This window comes from Salmo salar, chromosome ssa10 (genome assembly GCF_905237065.1).
Source record: "Salmo salar chromosome ssa10, Ssal_v3.1, whole genome shotgun sequence".
NCBI lineage: Eukaryota > Metazoa > Chordata > Actinopteri > Salmoniformes > Salmonidae > Salmo > Salmo salar.
In genome coordinates, this window is record NC_059451.1 from 51,381,490 (window position 1) to 51,403,764 (window position 22,275).

Genomic DNA, 22,275 nt, shown 5'->3' on the forward strand with positions numbered 1-22,275 from the left:
GTCACACACACATCACCTGTCACACACACATCACCTGTCACACACACATCACCTGTCACACACACATCACCTGTCACACACACACATCACCTGACCCACACACATCACCTGTCACACACACATCACCTGTACACACACACATCACCTGACACACACACATCACCTGTGACACACACATCTCCTGACACACACACATCACCTGACACACACACATCACCTGTCACACACACATCACCTGTCACACAACACATCACCTGTCACACACACATCATCTGTCACACACACATCACCTGTCACACACACATCACCTGTCACACACACATCACCTGACACACACACATCACCTGACACACACACACATCACCTGACACACACACATCACCTGACACACACACATCACCTGACACATAACACATCACCTGTCACACACACACATCACCTGTCACACACACATCACCTGACACACACACATCACCTGTCACACACACATCACCTGTCACACACACATCACCTGACACACACACATCACCTGACACACACACATCACCTGTCACACACACATCTCCTGACACACACACATCACCTGTCACACACACATCACCTGTCACACACACATCACCTGACACACACACATCACCTGACACACACACATCTCCTGACACACACACATCACCTGTCACACACACATCTCCTGTCACACACACATCACCTGTCACACACATCACCTGACACACACATCACCTGACACACACACATCACCTGTCACACACACATCACCTGTCACACACACATCACCTGTCACACACACATCACCTGACACACACACATCACCTGCACACACACACATCACCTGACACACACACATCACCTGTCACAACACATCACCTGTCACACACACATCACCTGTCACACACACATCACCTGTCACACACACATCACCTGACACACACACATCACCTGACACACACACATCACCTGTCACACACACATCACCTGGACACACATCTCCTGACACACACACATCACCTGTCCACACACATCACCTGACACACACACATCACCTGTCACACACACATCACCTGACACACACACATCACCTGTCACACACACATCACCTGTCACACACACATCACCTGCACACACACATCACCGTCACACACACATCACCTGTCACACACATCACCTGGCACACATCACCTGGACACACACACATCACCTGGACACACATCACCTGACACACACACATCACCTGTCACACACACATCACCTGTCACACACACATCACCTGACACACACATCACCTGGACACACACACATCACCTGTCACACACACATCACCTGTACACACATCACCTGACACACACACATCACCTGTCACACACACATCACCTGTCACACACACATCACCTGTCGCACACACATCACCTGACACACACACATCACCTGACACCACACATCACCTGACACACACACATCACCTGTCACACACACATCACCTGACACACACACATCACCTGTCACACACACATCACCTGACACACACACATCACCTGTCACACACACATCACCTGTCACACACACATCACCTGACACACACATCACCTGACACACACACACATCACCTGTCACACACACATCACCTGTACACACACATCACCTGTCACACACACATCACCTGACACACACACATCACCTGACACACACACATCACCTGTCACACACACACATCACCTGACACACACACATCACCTGTCACACACACATCACCTGTCACACACACATCACCTGTCACACACACATCACCTGTCACACACACACATCACCTGTCACACACACATCACCTGTCACACACACATCACCTGTCACACACACATCACCTGACACACACACATCACCTGTCACACAACACATCACCTGACACACACACATCACCTGTCACACAACACATCACTTGTCACACAACACATCACCTGTCGCACACACATCACCTGTCACACACACATCACCTGTCACACACACATCACCTGTCACACACACATCACCTGTCACACACACATCACCTGTCACACACACATCACCTGTACACACACACATCACCTGACCCACACACATCACCTGACACACACACATCACCTGTCACACACACATCACCTGACACACATCTCCTGACACACACACATCACCTGTGACACACATCACCTGACACACACATCATCTCTGACACACACACATCACCTGACACACACACATCACCTGTCACACAACACATCACCTGTCACACACACATCACCTGTCACACACACATCACCTGTCACACACATCACCTGTCACACACACATCACCTGTCACACACACATCACCTGTCACACACACATCACCTGACACACACACATCACCTGTACACACACACATCACCTGTCACACACACATCACCTGTCACACACACATCACCTGTCACACACACATCACTTGTCACACACACATCACCTGTCACACACACATCACCTGTCACACACACATCACCTGTCACACACACATCACCTGTCACACACACATCACCTGTCACACACACATCACCTGTCACACACACACATCACCTGTCACACACACATCACCTGACACGACACATCACCTGTCACACAACACATCACCTGACACACACATCACCTGACACACACACATCACCTGTCACACACACATCACCTGACACACACACATCACCTGTCACACACACATCACCTGTCACACACACATCACCTGTCACACAACACATCACCTGTCACACACACATCATCTGTCACACACACATCACCTGTCACACACACATCACCTGTCACACACACATCACCTGACACACACACATCACCTGACACACACACACATCACCTGACACACACACACATCACCTGTCACACACACATCACCTGTCACACACACATCATCTGTCACACACACATCACCTGTCACACACACATCACCTGTCACACAACACATCACCTGTCACACACACATCACCTGACACACACACACATCACCTGACACACACACATCACCTGTCACACACACATCACCTGTCACACACACATCACCTGTCACACACACATCTCCTGACACACACACATCTCCTGACACACACACATCTCCTGACACAAACACATCACCTGACACACACACATCACCTGTCACACACACATCACCTGTCACACCCACATCACCTGTCACACCCACACCACCTGACACACAACACATCACCTGACACACAACACATCACCTGACACACACACATCACCTGTCACACAACACATCACCTGACACACACACATCACCTGTCATACACACATCACCTGTCACACACACATCACCTGTCACACAACACATCACCTGTCACACACACATCACCTGACACACACACACATCACCTGTCACACACACATCACCTGTCACACACACATCACCTGTCACACACACATCACCTGTCACACACACATCTCCTGTCACACACACATCTCCTGTCACACACACATCACCTGACACACACACATCACCTGTCACACACACATCACCTGTCACACACACATCACCTGACACACACACATCACATCACCTGACACACACACATCACATCACCTGTCACACAACACACGTCACCTGACACACACACGTCACCTGACACACAACACATCACCTGACACACAACACATCACCTGTCACACACACACACATCACCTGTCACACACACATCTCCTGACACGCACACATCACCTGACACACATCTCCTGACACACACACATCACCTGACACACACACATCACCTGACACACACACATCACCTGACACACACACATCACCTGTCACACACAACACATCACCTGTCACACACAACACATCACCTGACACACATCTCCTGACACACACACATTACCTGACACACATCTCCTGACACACACACATCACCTGTCACACACACACATCACCTGACACACAACACATCACCTGTCACACACACATCACCTGACACACATCTCCTGACACACACACATCACCTGTCACACACACACATCACCTGTCACACACACATCACCTGTCACACACACATCACCTGTCACACACACATCACCTGTCACACACACATCACCTGACACACACACATCACCTGTCACACAACACATCACCTGACACACATCTCCTGACACACACACATCTCCTGACACACACACATCACCTGTCACACACACATCACCTGTCACACACACATCACCTGTCACACACACATCACCTGTCACACACACATCACCTGTCACACACACATCACCTGTCACACAACACATCACCTGTCACACAACACATCACCTGTCACACACACATCACCTGACACACACACACATCACCTGACACACACACACATCACCTGTCACACACACATCACCTGTCACACACACATCACCTGACACACACACATCACCTGACACACACACACATCACCTGACACACACACATCACCTGACACACACACATCACCTGACACACACACATCACCTGACACATAACACATCACCTGTCACACATAACACATCACCTGTCACACACACACATCACCTGACACACACACATCACCTGACACACACACATCACCTGTCACACACACATCACCTGTCACACACACATCACCTGTCACACACACATCACCTGTCACACACACATCACCTGTCACACACACATCACCTGTCACACACACATCACCTGTCACACACACATCACCTGACACACACACACATCACCTGACACACACACACATCACCTGTCACACAACACATCACCTGTCACACAACACATCACATGTCACACAACACATCACCTGTCACAAACACATCACATGTCACACACACATCACCTGACACACACACATCACCTGTCACACACACATCACCTGACACACACACATCACCTGACACACACACATCACCTGACACACAACACATCTCCTTACACACATCTCCTGACACACATCACCTGACACACACACGTCACCTGTCACACACACATCACCTGACACACATCTCCTGACACACACACATCACCTGTCACACACATCACCTGTCACACACACATCACCTGTCACACACACATCACCTGACACACACACATCACCTGACACACATCTCCTGACACACACACATCACCTGTCACACACACATCACCTGTCACACACACATCACCTGTCACCCACACATCACCTGTCACACACACATCACCTGTCACCCACACATCACCTGACACACACACATCACCTGACACACACACATCACCTGACACACACACATCACCTGACACACACACATCACCTGACACACATCTCCTGACACACACACATCACCTGACACACAACACATCACCTGACACACATCACCTGTCACACACACATCACCTGTCACACACACATCACCTGACACACATCTCCTGACACACACACATCACCTGTCACACACACACATCACCTGACACACACACACATCACCTGACACACACACATCACCTGACACACACACATCACCTGTCACACACACATCACCTGACACACACACATCACCTGACACACCACACATCACCTGTCACACACACATCACCTGTCACACACACACATCACCTGTCACACACACATCACCTGTCACACAACAGCAGTATCTTGGGGCATCTCAGAATTCACTTCCTCATTAGAGATAGTTGGTTATCTCAATTAGAGTTAGTTGGTTATCTTAGAGTTAGTTGGTTATCTCACTTAGTTAGTTGATTATCTCAATTAGAGTTAGTTGGTTATCTCACTTAGTTAGTTGATTATCTCAATTAGAGTTAGTTGGTTATCTCACTTAGTTAGTTGATTATCTCAATTAGAGTTAGTTGGTTATCTCACTTAGTTAGTTGATTATCTCAATTAGAGTTAGTTGGTTATCTCACTTAGTTAGTTGATTATCTCAATTAGAGTTAGTTGGTTATCTCACTTAGTTAGTTGATTATCTCAATTAGAGTTAGTTGGTTATCTCACTTAGTTAGTTGATTATCTCAATTAGAGTTAGTTGGTTATCTCACTTAGTTAGTTGATTATCTCAATTAGAGTTAGTTGGTTATCTCACTTAGTTAGTTGATTATCTCAATTAGAGTTAGTTGGTTATCTCACTTAGTTAGTTGATTATCTCAATTAGAGTTAGTTGGTTATCTCACTTAGTTAGTTGATTATCTCAATTAGAGTTAGTTGGTTATCTCACTTAGTTAGTTGATTATCTCAATTAGAGTTAGTTGGTTATCTCACTTAGTTAGTTGATTATCTCAATTAGAGTTAGTTGGTTATCTCACTTAGTTAGTTGATTATCTCAATTAGAGTTAGTTGGTTATCTCACTTAGTTAGTTGATTATCTCAATTAGAGTTAGTTGGTTATCTCACTTAGTTAGTTGATTATCTCAATTAGAGTTAGTTGGTTATCTCACTTAGTTAGTTGATTATCTCAATTAGAGTTAGTTGGTTATCTCACTTAGTTAGTTGATTATCTCAATTAGAGTTAGTTGGTTATCTCACTTAGTTAGTTGATTATCTCAATTAGAGTTAGTTGGTTATCTCAATGAGTTAGTCATCCCACTGTCAATTGATTGTAATGTGCTTCTGTAAGTGCAGTGTTGTTACAGTCGATCCCTCTTGTGTCTGTCCAGTGAACTACACACGGCCTGTCATCATCCTGGGGCCAATGAAAGACCGCATCAATGATGACCTCATCTCAGAGTTCCCCGACAAATTTGGGTCCTGTGTCCCACGTGAGTACCAATGTTTTTGTTACATACACAATTTGATGTTTATGTTGACCGTTCTCGTCTTGTACCTAGATGTGTGATAACCAGTTCATCAGGGCTGTCGCTAATGAAATATATCAAAACAAATGTAAATACATCTTCATTGTCTTTGTCCGGTTATTCAGACACGACCAGACCGAAGCGGGATTACGAAGTGGATGCCAGAGACTACCATTTTGTGGTGTCCAGGGAGCAGATGGAGAAAGACATCCAGGACCACAAGTTCATCGAGGCGGGCCAGTACAACAACCACCTGTATGGAACCAGCGTCCAGTCTGTACGGGAGGTCGCTGAGAAGGTGAACGGAGGAAGAGGAGGAGGAGAGGAGGAGGAGGAGAGGGGGAAGAGGAGAGGGGGGAAATAGGAGGAAGAGAGGAGGAGGAGAGGGGGGAAATCGGAGGAAGAGAGGGGGAAGAGAGGAGGAGGAGGAGAGGGGGAAGAGAGGAGGAGGAGAGGGGGTAGAGAGGATAAGGAGAGGGGGGAAATAGGAGGAGGGGGAAGAGGGGGGAGAGAGGAGGAGGAGAGGGGGAAATAGGGGGAGAGATGGGGGAAATAGGAGAGGGGGAAGAGAGGAGGAGGAGGAGAGGGAGGAAATAGGAGGAGGAGGGAAATAGGAGGAGAGAAATAGGAGGAAGAGAGGAGGAGGAAGAGAGGGGGAAGAAAGGAGGAGGATGAGAGGGAGGAGAAGGAGGAAGAGAGGAGGTGGAGGAGAGGGGGAAGAGAGGAGGAGGAGAGGAGGAAGTGTCAGCATACAGCTATGTTGTGATGACATGTCTTCACTCTCTCTTTGTTTATGTCCAGGGGAAGCATTGCATCCTGGATGTTTCAGGCAACGCCATCAAGCGATTGCAATCAACCATGCTCTACCCCATCGCTATTTTCATCAAGCCCAAGTCTGTGGAGAATATCCTGTAAGTTATTTTCATTCAACATTTCATTTTCATATTAAGAGGCCAAAGTCCTCTGCCCTAGGGGATGATGGGTATTAAGAAGCCAAAGTATATTGCCCTAGGGGATGATGGGTATTAAGAGGCCAAAGTCTTCTGCCCTAGGGGATGATGGGCATTACGAGGCCAAAGTCTATTGCCCTAGGGAATGGTGGGTATTAAGAGGTCAAAGTCTTCTGCCCTAGGGGATGGTGGGAATTAAGAGGTCAAAGTCTTCTGCCCTAGGGGATGGTGGGAATTAAGAGATATACAGTGCCTTCGGAAAGTATTCAGACCCCTTGACTTTTTCCACATTTTATTACGTTACAGCCTTATTATAAAATGTATTTGTTTTTTCCCTCATCAATCTACACACAATACCCCATAATGACAAAGCAAAAACAGGTTTTTAGACATTTTTGCTAATTTATAAAAAATAAAACACTGAAATATTACATTTACATAATTATTCAGACCCTTCACTCAGTACTTTGTTGAAGCACCTTTGGCAGCGATTACAGCCTCGAGTCTTCTTGGGTATGATGCTACAAGCTTGGCACACCTGTATTTGGGGAGTTTCTCCCATTCTTATCTGCAGATCCCCTCAAACTTTGTCAGGTTGGATGGGGAGTGTTGCTGCACAGCTATTTTCAGGTCTCCAGAGATGTTAGATGGGGTTCAGGTCCGGTCTCTGGCTGAAGAACATTCAGAGACTTGTCCCGAAGCCACTCGTGTGTAATCTTGGCTGTGTGCTTAGGGTCGTTGTCCTGTTGGATGGTGAACCTTCTCCCCAGTCTGAGGTCCTGAGTGCTCTGGAGCAGGTTTTCATCAAGGATCTCGCTTTGCTCCGTTCATCTTTGCCTCAATCCTGACTAGTCTCCAAGTCCTTGCCGCTGAGAAACATCCTCATAGCATGTGGCTGCCACCACCATGCTTCACCTTAGGGATGGTGCCAGGTTTCCTCCAGACATGACGCTTGGCATTCAGGCCAAAGAGTTCAATCTTGGTTTCATCAGAACAGAGAATCTTGTTTCTCATGGTCTGAGAGTCTTTAGGGGCCTTTTGGCAAACTCCAAGTGAGCTGTCGTGCCTTTTACTGAGGAGTGTCATCCGTCTGGCCACTCTACCATAAAGGCCTGATTGGTGGAGTCCTGCAGAGATGGTTGTCCTTCTGGAAGGTTCTCCCATCTCCACAGAGGAGCGCTGTCAGAGTGACCATCGGGTTCTTGGTCACCTCCCTGACCAAGGCCCTTCTCCCCCGTTTGCTCAGTTTGGCCGGGCTGCCAGCTCTAGGAAGAGTCTGGTGCTTCTTCCAAACTTTTTCCATTTAAGAATGATGAAGGCCACTGTGTTCTTGGGGACTTTCAATGCTGCAGAAATGTTTTGGTAACCTTGACCAGATCTGTGCCTCGACACAAACCTATCTCGGAGCTCTACGGACAATTCCTTCAACATCATGGCTTGGTTTTTGCTCTGACATGCACTGTCAACTGTCGGACCTTATATAGACAGGTGTGTGTCTTTCCAAATCATGTCTAATCAATTGAATTTACCACAGGTGGACTCCAAGTTGTAGAAACATCTCAAGGATGATCAATGGTAACAGGATGTACCTGAGCTTAATTTCGGGTCTCGTAGCAAAGAGTCTGAATACTTATGTAAATGCGGTATTTCTGTTTTTTATATTTAATAAATTTGCAAACATTTCTAAGAACCTGTTTCCACTTTGTGATAATGGGGTATTGTGTGTAGATTGTATTAATTTAATCAATTTTAGAGTAACGCTATAACGTAACAAAATGTGGAAAAAGTCTAGGGGTCTGAATACTTTCCAAAGACACTATATACTGTATATAGGGCAACACCTTTGTCATCCTCTCTCTCTCCTTCTCATCCTCTCTCTCATCGTTCTCTCTGTCCCTCTCTTTCTCTCTCTCACCTCTCTCCCTGTCTCTCTTCTCTATCTCCTGTCTATCTCCTGTCCCTCCTCTGTCTCTCTCTCTCTCTCTGTATCTCTCTCGATAGGGAGATGAATAAGAGGCTAACAGAGGACCAGGGGAGGAAGACATTTGACCGAGCCATGAAGCTGGAGCAGGAGTTCACTGAGCACTTCACTGGTGAGTCCATCCCCCCCACACCACTACAGTATATATATATATTTAGTATGTTTTACATGTAGTGTTGTGTCTAATGTGTGTCGGCTCTGTGTGTCGTTGCAGCTATAGTCCAGGGGGACTCTCTGGAGGAGATTTATAACACGGTGAAGAGGCTCATTGAGGAGCAGTCAGGACCCTTCATCTGGGTGCCTGCCAAGGACAAGTTGTGAAGGAGGACAGAAGAGATGACCTTTTTTTTTCTCGCCATCCTCGTTTTCTTCTTTGATTTTACGTCTAATTTTATGCCCTGAGCATAGGACCCCCCCCCCGCCGCCGCCCTGCTCCCCACTGTCACACTGGCTGGTGTCGTTCCATTAGTATCTGGGGATCTGTTCACGCATAGACCCACATACACACACACACAATTCTTTAATGCTTTCTCTATCACACACACACACATTCTCTCTCTCACTCTCTCTCTCTCTCTCTCTCTGGTGTTTTCTTGGGCTGTCCTTGTCTCTGGATGTTTTTCCTGCTAAGGAGGTACGGGCTTTGGCGACCAGCATCTTATGGGGAGATTTTTATGGTACAAGTCCTTAATGTTTAAGGAACATGATTTAGATGCATATATATACAAATAATAAATCATTTCGTGTACTTTTTTTTTTCTTTCATATTATTGAAAGGAAATGCATTCATGTATGGGGTTCGTAAAGGAAATGCATTCATGTATGGGTTCGTAAAGGAAATGACATGAGGCTAAACTTTGCACGTTATAGCTTTAAAAGAGCATGTTTCAGAGTGTTCTGAGCATTCCCCCATCATGTTTTCCCTCGTCATGTTTTCCCTCGTCATGTTTTCCCTCGTCATGTTTTCCCTCGTCATGTTTTCCCTCGTCATGTTTTCCCTCGTCATGTTTTCCCTCGTCATGTTTTCCCTCGTCATGTTTTCCCTCGTCATGTTTTCCCCCGTCATGTTTTCCCCCGTCATGTTTTCCCCCGTCATGTTTTCCCCCGTCATGTTTTCCCTCGTCATGTTTTCCCCCGTCATGTTTTCCCCCGTCATGTTTTCCCCCGTCATGTTTTCCCTCGTCATGTTTTTCATGTTTTCCCTCGTCATGTTTTCCCTCGTCATGTTTTCCCTCGTCATGTTTTCCCCCGTCATGTTTTCCCTCGTCATGTTTTCCCCCGTCATGTTTTCCCCCGTCATGTTTTCCCTCGTCATGTTTTTCATGTTTTCCCTCGTCATGTTTTCCCTCGTCATGTTTTTCATGTTTTCCCCCGTCATGTTTTCCCTCGTCATGTTTTTCATGTTTTCCCTCGTCATGTTTTCCCTCGTCATGTTTTCCCCCGTCATGTTTTCCCCCGTCATGTTTTCCCCCGTCATGTTTTCCCTCGTCATGTTTTCCCCCGTCATGTTTTCCCTCGTCATGTTTTCCCTCGTCATGTTTTCCCTCGTCATGTTTTCCCCCGTCATGTTTTCCCCCGTCATGTTTTCCCTCGTCATGTTTTTCATGTTTTCCCCGTCATGTTTTCCCTCGTCATGTTTTTCATGTTTTCCCTCGTCATGTTTTCCCTCGTCATGTTTTCCCCCGTCATGTTTTCCCCCGTCATGTTTTCCCCCGTCATGTTTTCCCTCGTCATGTTTTCCCCGTCATGTTTTCCCCCGTCATGTTTTCCCTCGTCATGTTTTTCATGTTTTCCCTCGTCATGTTTTCCCTCGTCATGTTTTTCATGTTTTCCCCCGTCATGTTTTCCCTCGTCATGTTTTTCATGTTTTCCCTCGTCATGTTTTCCCTCGTCATGTTTTCCCCCGTCATGTTTTCCCTCGTCATGTTTTCCCCCGTCATGTTTTCCCTCGTCATGTTTTCCCTCGTCATGTTTTCCCTCGTCATGTTTTCCCTCGTCATGTTTTCCCTCGTCATGTTTTCCCCCGTCATGTTTTCCCCCGTCATGTTTTCCCTCGTCATGTTTTTCATGTTTTCCCTCGTCATGTTTTCCCCCGTCATGTTTTCCCTCGTCATGTTTTCCCCCGTCATGTTTTCCCTCGTCATGTTTTCCCCCGTCATGTTTTCCCCCGTCATGTTTTTCATGTTTTCCCTCGTCATGTTTTCCCTCGTCATGTTTTCCCTCGTCATGTTTTCCCTCGTCATGTTTTCCCCCGTCATGTTTTTCATGTTTTCCCTCGTCATGTTTTCCCTCGTCATGTTTTCCCTCGTCATGTTTTCCCTCGTCATGTTTTCCCTCGTCATGTTTTTCATGTTTTCCCTCGTCATGTTTTCCCTCGTCATGTTTTCCCTCGTCATGTTTTCCCTCGTCATGTTTTCCCCCGTCATGTTTTCCCCCGTCATGTTTTCCCCCGTCATGTTTTCCCCCGTCATGTTTTCCCCCGTCATGTTTTCCCCCGTCATGTTTTCCCTCGTCATGTTTTCCCTCGTCATGTTTTCCCTCGTCATGTTTTTCATGTTTTCCCTCTTCATGTTTTCCCTCGTCATGTTTTCCCTCGTCATGTTTTCCCTCGTCATGTTTTCCCTCGTCATGTTTTCCCTCGTCATGTTTTTCATGTTTTCCCTCTTCATGTTTTCCCTCGTCATGTTTTCCCTCGTCATGTTTTCCCTCGTCATGTTTTCCCTCGTCATGTTTTCCCTCGTCATGTTTTCCCCCGTCATGTTTTCCCTCGTCATGTTTTCCCCCGTCATGTTTTCCCCCGTCATGTTTTCCCTCGTCATGTTTTCCCTCGTCATGTTTTCCCCCGTCATGTTTTCCCCCGTCATGTTTTCCCTCGTCATGTTTTCCCCCGTCATGTTTTCCCCCGTCATGTTTTCCCTCGTCATGTTTTTCATGTTTTCCCTCGTCATGTTTTCCCCCGTCATGTTTTCCCTCGTCATGTTTTCCCTCGTCATGTTTTCCCTCGTCATGTTTTCCCTCGTCATGTTTTCCCTCGTCATGTTTTCCCCCGTCATGTTTTCCCCCGTCATGTTTTCCCCCGTCATGTTTTCCCTCGTCATGTTTTCCCTCATCATGTTTTCCCTCGTCATGTTTTCCCTCGTCATGTTTTCCCCCATCATGTTTTTCATGTTTTCCCTCGTCATGTTTTCCCCCGTCATGTTTTCCCTCGTCATGTTTTTCATGTTTTCCCTCGTCATGTTTTCCCTCGTCATGTTTTTCATGTTTTCCCTCGTCATGTTTTCCCTCGTCATGTTTTCCCTCGTCATGTTTTCCCCCGTCATGTTTTCCCTCGTCATGTTTTTCATGTTTTCCCTCGTCATGTTTTCCCTCGTCATGTTTTCCCTCGTCATGTTTTCCCTCGTCATGTTTTCCCTCGTCATGTTTTCCCTCGTCATGTTTTCCCTCGTCATGTTTTCCCTCGTCATGTTTTCCCTCGTCATGTTTTCCCCCGTCATGTTTTCCCCCGTCATGTTTTCCCTCGTCATGTTTTTGTTGTTCTTTAGTTGTCCTTTGTCTCTGCTCACATGACAGCCATACATACATACTATTCAAACTGCACAGAGGGAACTAAGGTTAGAGAGTGATGAGTGGACTTCACTCTGGCACACAAAAGGCTGTTTCTTATCATAGCCGCCTTCACTGACTTTACGATCCCTGATGATTTGAATCTGTTCTTTGTCAATAAGCTTTCCTGAACAGGAATAGAGTAAATGAAAGGCTGTTTTTAAACTGACTCCAGGTGTATTAGTAGTAGTAGGAAGGAAGCAAAAACCGAAAGAATTTATTGTACACTGAGATTTTAACGTATATTTAACCCTCAGTCTACTGCCTATTTTGTTATAATAAAAAGTCTATATTGAGCTTTACTTCAAGACTCATACAGCTATGGGGAATTATTTTCTTTGCCATGTTGAACGTATAAATATGAATATATATATATATATAAATATATTTTCCTTTACTTTCACCAACACCTATCGGTTTCAGTTAGTTTCTTATGCATTCAGTAGAGCAGAGGAGACCTGTGGTCCTGAGTCAGGTCCCTCTGTAAGGCCAGAGAATGACTCTGTATGGCCAGAGAATGGGGTTAAGGTTAGGGTCGGAACAGGACAGACATACACCCCTAACTCTGAACTCCGCTGACTGGCTGGGGTGTGAACTGTGTTGGTGAAGCAGTGGAAATGTAAAGTAACCGACATGGTGGGCGCTGGTTCTCCTCTCCCCCTCTCCATGTCCACTTCCCTGCCAGTTTTCTTTTTTCATGTGATGATGTGCATGGTTTTTAAAAGCAGTAGTCTTTATTAAATAACAAACAAGGGGAAACAGAGGGGTCTGTGTTCACCGAGGATTGTGACGTCATATCTTCAAGCTCCGCGAGGGGATCGTTCAGACAGACACACACTGGAGTAGACAGTTAGACAGTCCTCAAGAGTGTGTGTGGACATGGCCGTTGTTCGTATCTGAAGGGGAAAAGATCTAACAACGCGCTCTGAAGCGCAACGCCTTTAACTGTCCTCCGGAGGACGCCGTGCTGGAATCCTCCCTCCCTCTCCTGCTTCCACAGAGATGATTGTTTTCTATAAGACTTGTTCTTCTTCTGGTTCTTCTTGTTCTTCACCACCTCACCACTGCTTTCTATCTCACTTTTGGATTCGAGTTTGTAAATAATCCCTTTCCTGATTCATTCAATTTGTCATAAAGAGGAGAACTGCCAATAAACCCTTTCTCATACATCATAGTGCTGTGAGTCTCTTCCTTCTAGATGTTTCTCTCTCTGTGTTGGGGAAGCTACTCTGAACATATAATTTACTTCACACTGAAAGAAGTTAAGCTACACTTAAGAAAAATATAGTTAACTTAATTACTTAGAAACAGTAGTTCACTACATCCTTTCCCGATCTACTTAGTGGAAAATTATCCAATTTAAATCTGAGTTGTAATAGACTGCAAGAACAGATCCATCTGGAGTCAGATGTTAACAGAATGTGTAATATATTAAACACAAACTGTTTCAGGTGATAATTGGGCAGTCCTGATGCTGAAAGATAAAGGAACTTCTTGCCTACTTCATCCATATTTTATTTTGTAACGAAAGTAGTGTGTAGAGTAGTTGGCTACACCGCTGCATGGTAAAAAAAATATATAAGTAATTAACTACTGAAAACACAACCTAGATTTAAATTTAGTTCAACCAAACTACTGTAAAATGTAGTTAAATTACAAGTTCACTAGTGTGTGTGTGTGTGCGTGTTACTCTCCCTACCTCTTTACTGAAACTCTTAAGTTAGTGGTGTCCTGTTTCTCATGTGATTTAACCAGAGTAGTCCACTCAGACATAAACATGTGATTTAACCAGAGTAGTCCACTCAGACATAAACATGTGATTTAACCAGAGTAGTCCACTCAGACATAAACATGTGATTTAACCAGAGTAGTCCACTCAGACATAAACATGTGATTTAACCAGAGTAGTCCACTCAGACATAAACATGTGATTTAACCAGAGTAGTCCACTCAGACATAAACATGTGATTTAACCAGAGTAGTCCACTCAGACATAAACATGTGATTTAACCAGAGTAGTCCACTCAGACATAAACATGTGATTTAACCAGAGTAGTCCACTCAGACATAAACATGTGATTTAACCAGAGTAGTCCACTCAGACATAAACATGTGATTTAACCAGAGTAGTCCACTCAGACATAAACATGTGATTTAACCAGAGTAGTCCACTCAGACATAAACATGTGATTTAACCAGAGTAGTCCACTCAGACATAAACATGTGATTTAACCAGAGTAGTCCACTCAGACATAAACATGTGATTTAACCAGAGTAGTCCACTCAGACATAAACATGTGATTTAACCAGAGTAGTCCACTCAGACATAAACACGTGTCACTGTAATCCAGAGTTCCGCATAAACATGAAACAAAAAAGTTACATGTGCACTATAAAAACAAACAAAAATAAGGCTATTTTTTTCCCATGTCTACTTTGGTGCATATAACAAATACTATAGTATGTGCTGATTATATTCTTGGAATTAATCATGTAGCTCAAGTATATTATCCACTGTTATAAGGTATTAAAGGACATCTGTTGTTTTGTTGTGAGTGTGGATATACACATGTCTAATGTGTCTCTTCTAGCAGTTTAACTAAATGGATCACTGCTAGTATGATTGGCTACAACAGTGTGTTTGATCAATGAGAACTTGGCACACAGACACTCTCAGCATATCAACAGGTTAAAGTCCTAACTTCGAGGCTAAGCAAGATGTATTTCCTATTATAGACAGCTGTCGTGTTTTATGGGGCAATATATTACAGGTATCTGGAAGTGGATGGCAATAACTGGGGTATATTGGAGTTGATGGTATAGTACCACCACCGGACCGGAGGCATTAGATCGTTTTATGATGTACAGTACGTCTACTGTTGTGCTGATTTATAGTATGCCTTGTTCAGTCAGTTGAAGTTCCAACCAAGAGGAATACTGAGACATGTAAAAACAAGTAGAACACCTGGACTTCTTCCATGGACCCTGAAGGGACCACAGACCCTATTTTGAGATCCTCTTTACTGAATTATATATACACTACTATGTATGTGGACACTTGCTCGTTGAACAACTCATTCCAAAATCATGGACATTATTATGGAGTTGGTCCCCCTTTGCTGCTATAACAGCCTTCACTCTTCTGGGAAGAATTTCCACCAGATGTTGGAACATTGCTGTGGGGACTTGCTTCCATTCAGCCACGAGTATTAGTGAGGTTGGGCACTGATGTTGGGCTATTAGGCCTGGCTCGCAGTCGCCGTTCCAATTCATCACAAAGGTGTTCGATGGGGTTGAGGTCAGGGCTCTGTGCAGGCCAGTCAAGTTCTTCCACACCGATCTCGACAAACCATTTCTGTATGGACCTTGCTTTGTGCCCGGGTGCATTGTTATGCTGAAACAGGAAAGGGCCTTCCCCAAACTGTTTCCATAAAGTTGGAAGCACAGAATTGTCTAGAATGTCATTGTATGCTGTAGCATTAAGATTTCCCTTCACTGGAACTAAGGGGCCTAGCCTGAACCATGACAAACAGCCCCAGACCATTATTCCTCCTCCACCAGACTTTACAGTTGACGCTATGTATTGGGCCAGGTAGCGTTCTCCTGGCATCCACCACACCCAGATTTGTACATCGGACTGCCAGATGGTGAAGCATGAATCATTACACCAGAGAACACGTTTCCAAGGCTTCAGAGTCCAATGGCGGCGAGCTTTACACCACTTCAGCCGGCGCTTGGCATTGCGTATGTTGATCTTAGGCTTGCCCGGCCATGGGAATCGATTTGATGAAGCTCCCGACAAACAGTTCTTGTGCTGAGGTTACTTCCAGAGGCAGTTTGGAACTCTGATTATTTTTTTCCGTTTCAGCACTCGGCAGTCCCATTCTGTGAGCTTGTGTGGCCTACCACTTCGCTGCTGAGACGTTGTTGCTCCTAGAAATTTCCACTACACAATAACAACACTTACAGTTGACTGGGGCAGCTCTAGCAGGGAAGAAATTTGATTAACTGACTTGTTGGAAAGGTGGCATCCTATGACAGTGCCATGTTGAAAGTCCCTGAGCTCTTCAGTAAGGCCATTCTACTGCCAATGTTTGTCTATGGAGAGTGCATGGCTGTGTGCTTTATTTTATACACCTGTCAGCAACGGGTGTGGCTGAAGTAGCCGAATCCGCTCATTTGAAGGGGTGTCCACATACTTTTGGGGATTGTAGTGTATGTTCCCCAATTGCAAATTAATAGGTAAAACAAGTTTTTCAAAGCTACTACTAAATACCCAAGTAAGCCAGGTTACAATGGTTCACCTTGATTCTGATGTACACTGAACAAAAATATAAACGCAACGTAAAGTGTTGGTCCCATGTTTCATGAGCTGAAATAAAAGATCCCACGAATTTTCCATACACATAAAAAGCTTATTTCTCTCAAATTCTATGTACAAATTTGTTTACATCCCTGTTAGTGAGCATTTCTCCTTTACCAAGATAATCCATCCACCTGACAGGTGTGGCATATCAAAAAGCTGATTAAACAGCAGGATCATTACACAGGTGCACCTTGTGTTGGGGACAATAAAAGACCACTCTAAAATATGTAGTTTTGTCATACAACACATTGTCACAGATGTCTCAAGTTTTGAGGGAGTGGGCATTTGGCATGCTGACTGCAGGAATGTCCACCAGAGCTGTTGCCAGAGAATTGAATGTTAATTTCTCTATCATAAGCCGCCTCCAACGTCATTTTAGAGAATTTGGCAGTACGTTCAACCGGCCTCACAACCGCAGACCACGTGTAACCCCGCCAGCCCAGGACCTCCACATCCTGCTTCTTCACCTGTGGGATCTTAGACCAGCCAACCGGACAGCTGATGAAACTGAGGAATATTTCTATCTGTAATAAAGCCCTTTCGTGGGGAAAGATTGGCTGCGCCTGCCTCCGCAATGGGTGAGCCTGGCTCCCAAGTGGGTGGGCCTATGCCCTCCCAGGCCCACCCATGGCTGCCCAGTCATGTGAAATCCATAGATTAGGGCCTAATTCATTTATTTTAATTGACTAATATCCTTATGTGAACTGTAACTCAGTAAAATCATTGTTTTTGATGCATATTTTCAGCTGATGAAACTGTGGATTTGCAAAACGAAAGAATTTTTGCCATAAACTGTCAGATAGCGTCTCAGGGAAGCTCATCTGGGTGCTTGTCGTCCTCACCAGGGTCTTGTCCCTGACTGCAGATCGGCGTCGTAACCGACTTCGGTGTTGAAAATGCTCACCTTCGATTGCCACTGGCACGCTGGAGAAGTGTGCTCTTCACGAATGAATCCCGGTTCAACTGTACCGGGCAGATGGCAACATGTAACAACATGTATGGTGTTGTGTGGGCGAACGGTTTGCGATTGTCAACATTGTGAACAGAGTGCGGTGGGGTTATGGTATGGGCAGGCATAAGCTATGGACAATGAACACAATTGCATTTTATCGATGGCAATTTAAATGCACAGAGATACCGTGACAAGATCCTGAGGCCCATTGTTGTGCCATTCATCCACCGCCATCACCTCATGTTTCAGCATAATAATGCACTGCCCCATGTCACAAGGATCTGTACACAATTCCTGGAAGCTGAAAATGTCCCAGTTATTCCATGGCCTGCATACTCACTAGACATCCCAGCCATTGAGCATGTTTGGGATGCTCTGGATCTGCGTGTTCCAGTTCCAGCTAATATCCAGCCATTGAAGAGGAGTGGGACAACATTCCACAGGCCACAATCAACAGCCTGATCAACTCTATGTGAAGGAGATGTGTCTCGCTGCATGAGGCAAATGGTGGTCACACCAGATACTGAATGGTTTTCTGATCCACTCCCCTACCTTTTTAGGTATCTGTGACCAACAGATGCATATCTGTATTCCAAGTCATGTGAAATCCAAAGATTAGGGCCTAATTAATTAATTTAAATTGACTGATTTCCTTATATGATCGTTATATTACTCAGTAAAAACTTGTTGCAGGTTGCTTTTATATTTTTGTTCAGTGAACCAGCATCTTATCTTACCTAAGATTTTTGTAGTTTTTTCCTCATATCCCATTCAGAAATGACTTTTGTGAAAAAAAAATATTTGATTGTATTGAAACACTGGTAAGGAAACAAGAGAAAACATGACATAAGAAATAAGACAGCAGTATGGGAAATTAGTTATGACGGTGCGCTTTTACTACTAGCCTAGTCTTCACATAAAACTTAGAACAAGACCCCCCCCCCAACGTCCTTGAGATGTACGATGGAAAAGCACCGGGCAGGGCCAGCGGAGGTGGGGTCTTTCCCAGTCAATGGCCTCTGTGTGCTCGGTCTGGCCAAGCGCCAGGTGCGGGCAGAGGGACGTGTCTTTCCAGGTATAAGCTAACTGTCTGGAAGTCACGAAGTCTCAGAGAAAACGTTAGACGAAGAATAGCTAGAAAGTTTACTGATTCCAATACAATTATGTTGTAAAATACTCATAACTGGTTTGACGGTATGCGGAAAGCTGGAGCTCTACTTGGAACTTGTACTTTGGAGCCCCTATCAGAGATCGGGCAGTTATAAATAAAGAGGTTTTACAGGATCAGGCATTCTCACGCCTAGCTGACACCGTCACTATGTGGGTACTCGTCGCCTCTCTGATATTAGGCCTTCAGATTGGTGAGATTCTTTTTTTTATCAATATAATGGTATATTATGGAGGTGTGGAGGTAAAATAACGACATATTTTAATCTGCCCTAGATTCAGACTTGCCTAGTTAAATAAAGGTTTTATTTAAAAAATCATAGTTATATGTGTACTATAAAACAATAATAGCTGCAAAGACTACATTTGAATAAAAGTTGGATTAATATGAATCCGTATAAAATGCAAGATATTATCAGCACATTGAGGTTTCTGGATGGAATTTCAATTTGTAACAGACGAATTTGCGCAGTGGACGTTTGGTTGTGTACTCCATGAACATTGGGTATTGAGTAGCCATAGGACAACAACAAAAATCGGATTGTTTTTGTTTGAATGTGTTCCCTATTCAGTGTCTGGCCAGAGCACTATAAGATGGTGCGCAATCTCCGCTCAGGAGATGACCAAATGTAACGCTATGGCGCAGGCCTTCAACAGTGTGGCCATCCGTCCGACTATCCAATGCGTCAGCGACGCGTCTGTGGAAGGATGCGCGCAGAAGATCGGGGTAAGTGGGGCTCTTTCAGATAAATAGGGCACATTTCCGTTTATATTACAATCATATTATGATAATGACTTCCTATAAAACTTGATCAAATCTAAAATATATATATATATTCAGTTGTTTGTGACAGTTGATGTTATATTTTCCTGATCATTTCTGTGATATTGTTTGTTTATTTGAGTCGGATGGGATAGTGATATCACCTTTGGAGCGTGTGTTGACCTAGTTGTCTAGGAGTATCTGCTGATGTCCTGAGTCCGACTGATTAGGAAGAAACACTATTTCATTTCATACAGTTGCATTAACCATTGAAACGTGCTATTTAAACCCCTCTTCATTTTTTTTTCTAGAAAAACCAAGTAGATGCCTTTTCAATGAGCGCTAAGGATATCTACACACTGGGGGAAGAAACTGACTTCAAAATAGCTGCAGGAGAGACTTCTGCCGATGGTAAAGAGTTTATGTTTGTCTTATATTTCTGATATTGCAGCACACTATCACAGTATGTCTGTCACCAATTTCGCATAAAGTCATTTGTGTCTATTCAACGATTTATGATAGTGCGTTGGATATTTTTACTGTTTTATGACATGCTTGTACAAACTTTACCCGTAACGCAGAAAGATGAAGCCATATCGTGTAAATTTAGTACATACTGTATGTTAATGATTTACTAGAGATTCAAGTTTGTTTTATTTAACTAGGCAAGTCAGTTAAGAACAAATTCTTATTTACAATGACGGCCTACCCTGGCCAAAACCGGACAACGCTGGGCCAATTGTGCGCAGCCCTTTGGGACTCCCAATCACGGTCGGTTGTGATACAGCCTGGATTCGAACCAGGGTGTCTGTAGTGACGACTCTAGCACTGAGATGCACTGTCTTATGAAAGCGGACGAGGTCATGTGTGTCTGTTTTGACTCTGTTCCTCAACGTGAAAGAGGGAAGCACATGATCAACTGGTCCAATAACAGATTACTATCACTCTGACCCCTGACCTCCACAGGAGAGGGCACCACCTACTATGCGGTTGCCGTGGTGAATAAGATGAACCCGGACATCAACATCAACACACTGAAGGGCAGGAAGACATGTCACACAGGGAAGGGACGTACTGCCGGCTGGAACATGCCCCTGGGATACCTCATCGACCAGAGCAAGATGTCTGTCATGGGCTGTAACATCCCACAGGGTAGGGAATTGTGACACACACGCTAGTGTACGCATGCAAGCAAACACACACACACACACATGCGTGCCTGTACGCACAAAAAACACATACAACCACATGGACACACACACACACCCACATATAAATAAGGGAAAGGAGGGATACCAACTGAATGTTTTCAACTGAAATGTGTCTTCTGCATTTAACCCAACCCCTCTGAATCAGAGAGAGAGGGGGGGGGGGCTGCCTTAATCAACATCCACGTCACACTACACTGTAGGTGCTTTGAAACCAATACACCACTAACGTGTGTGTGGTGTTCCTCCAGGCGTGGCAGATTTCTTTAATGCCAGCTGTATCCCTGGGTCACAGGAAGACCCTCCCTCCCTTTGCCAGCTGTGTAAAGGCAACAACGATGGACAGTTCGTATGTGACAACACTGACAAGGAGAGATACTACGCTTACAGCGGGGCCTTCAGGTAAGGTACACTATCACACTGACACTGTACAGCCTTTACTACTGGA

At 45.0% G+C, this 22,275-nt stretch overlaps 3 protein-coding genes across 15 annotated transcripts in view; all 3 read left to right on the forward strand.

Annotated features, from left to right (window-relative positions):
- dlg1a (discs large MAGUK scaffold protein 1a) overlaps positions 1–10,516 on the forward strand; it is a 389,839-nt gene extending 379,323 nt beyond the window's left edge. For all 13 annotated transcript variants that reach the window (XM_045687910.1, XM_045687907.1, XM_045687908.1 and 10 more), the window contains 5 exons: positions 6,700–6,801; positions 6,963–7,135; positions 7,639–7,748; positions 9,789–9,880; positions 9,983–10,516. In XM_045687910.1, the coding sequence (XP_045543866.1) occupies positions 6,700–6,801; positions 6,963–7,135; positions 7,639–7,748; positions 9,789–9,880; positions 9,983–10,089 (584 nt within the window). In that variant the 3' untranslated portion in view covers positions 10,090–10,516. The remainder of the gene's footprint in view (positions 1–6,699; positions 6,802–6,962; positions 7,136–7,638; positions 7,749–9,788; positions 9,881–9,982) is intronic.
- Positions 10,517–11,500: 984 nt separating this feature from the next.
- LOC123724541 (keratin-associated protein 10-4) lies at positions 11,501–14,543 on the forward strand. The gene is made up of 2 exons (XM_045688705.1): positions 11,501–12,881; positions 13,158–14,543. Exons 1-2 carry the CDS (start codon positions 11,501–11,503, stop codon positions 13,376–13,378), a joined length of 1,602 nt encoding a protein of 533 aa, XP_045544661.1. The 3' UTR covers positions 13,379–14,543.
- A 5,197-nt stretch (positions 14,544–19,740) lies between these two features.
- Positions 19,741–22,275, forward strand: part of meltf (melanotransferrin) — a 13,253-nt gene continuing 10,718 nt past the window's right edge. Inside the window, exons 1-5 of the mRNA XM_014123614.2 lie at positions 19,741–20,050; positions 20,429–20,583; positions 20,931–21,030; positions 21,586–21,771; positions 22,079–22,229. Coding sequence (XP_013979089.1) covers positions 20,008–20,050; positions 20,429–20,583; positions 20,931–21,030; positions 21,586–21,771; positions 22,079–22,229 — 635 coding nt within the window. The 5' untranslated portion in view covers positions 19,741–20,007. The remainder of the gene's footprint in view (positions 20,051–20,428; positions 20,584–20,930; positions 21,031–21,585; positions 21,772–22,078; positions 22,230–22,275) is intronic.

Bases quoted from the DNA above. Each gene is read 5' to 3' on its own strand.
- LOC123724541 (XM_045688705.1), top strand. From the start codon at position 11,501: ATGTTTTCCCCGTCATGTTTTCCCCCGTCATGTTTTCCCTCGTCATGT. The intron at 12,882-13,157 runs GTTTTCCCTCGT...TTCCCTCGTCAT, and splicing joins GTCATGTTTTCCCTCATCAT to GTTTTCCCTCGTCATGTTTT.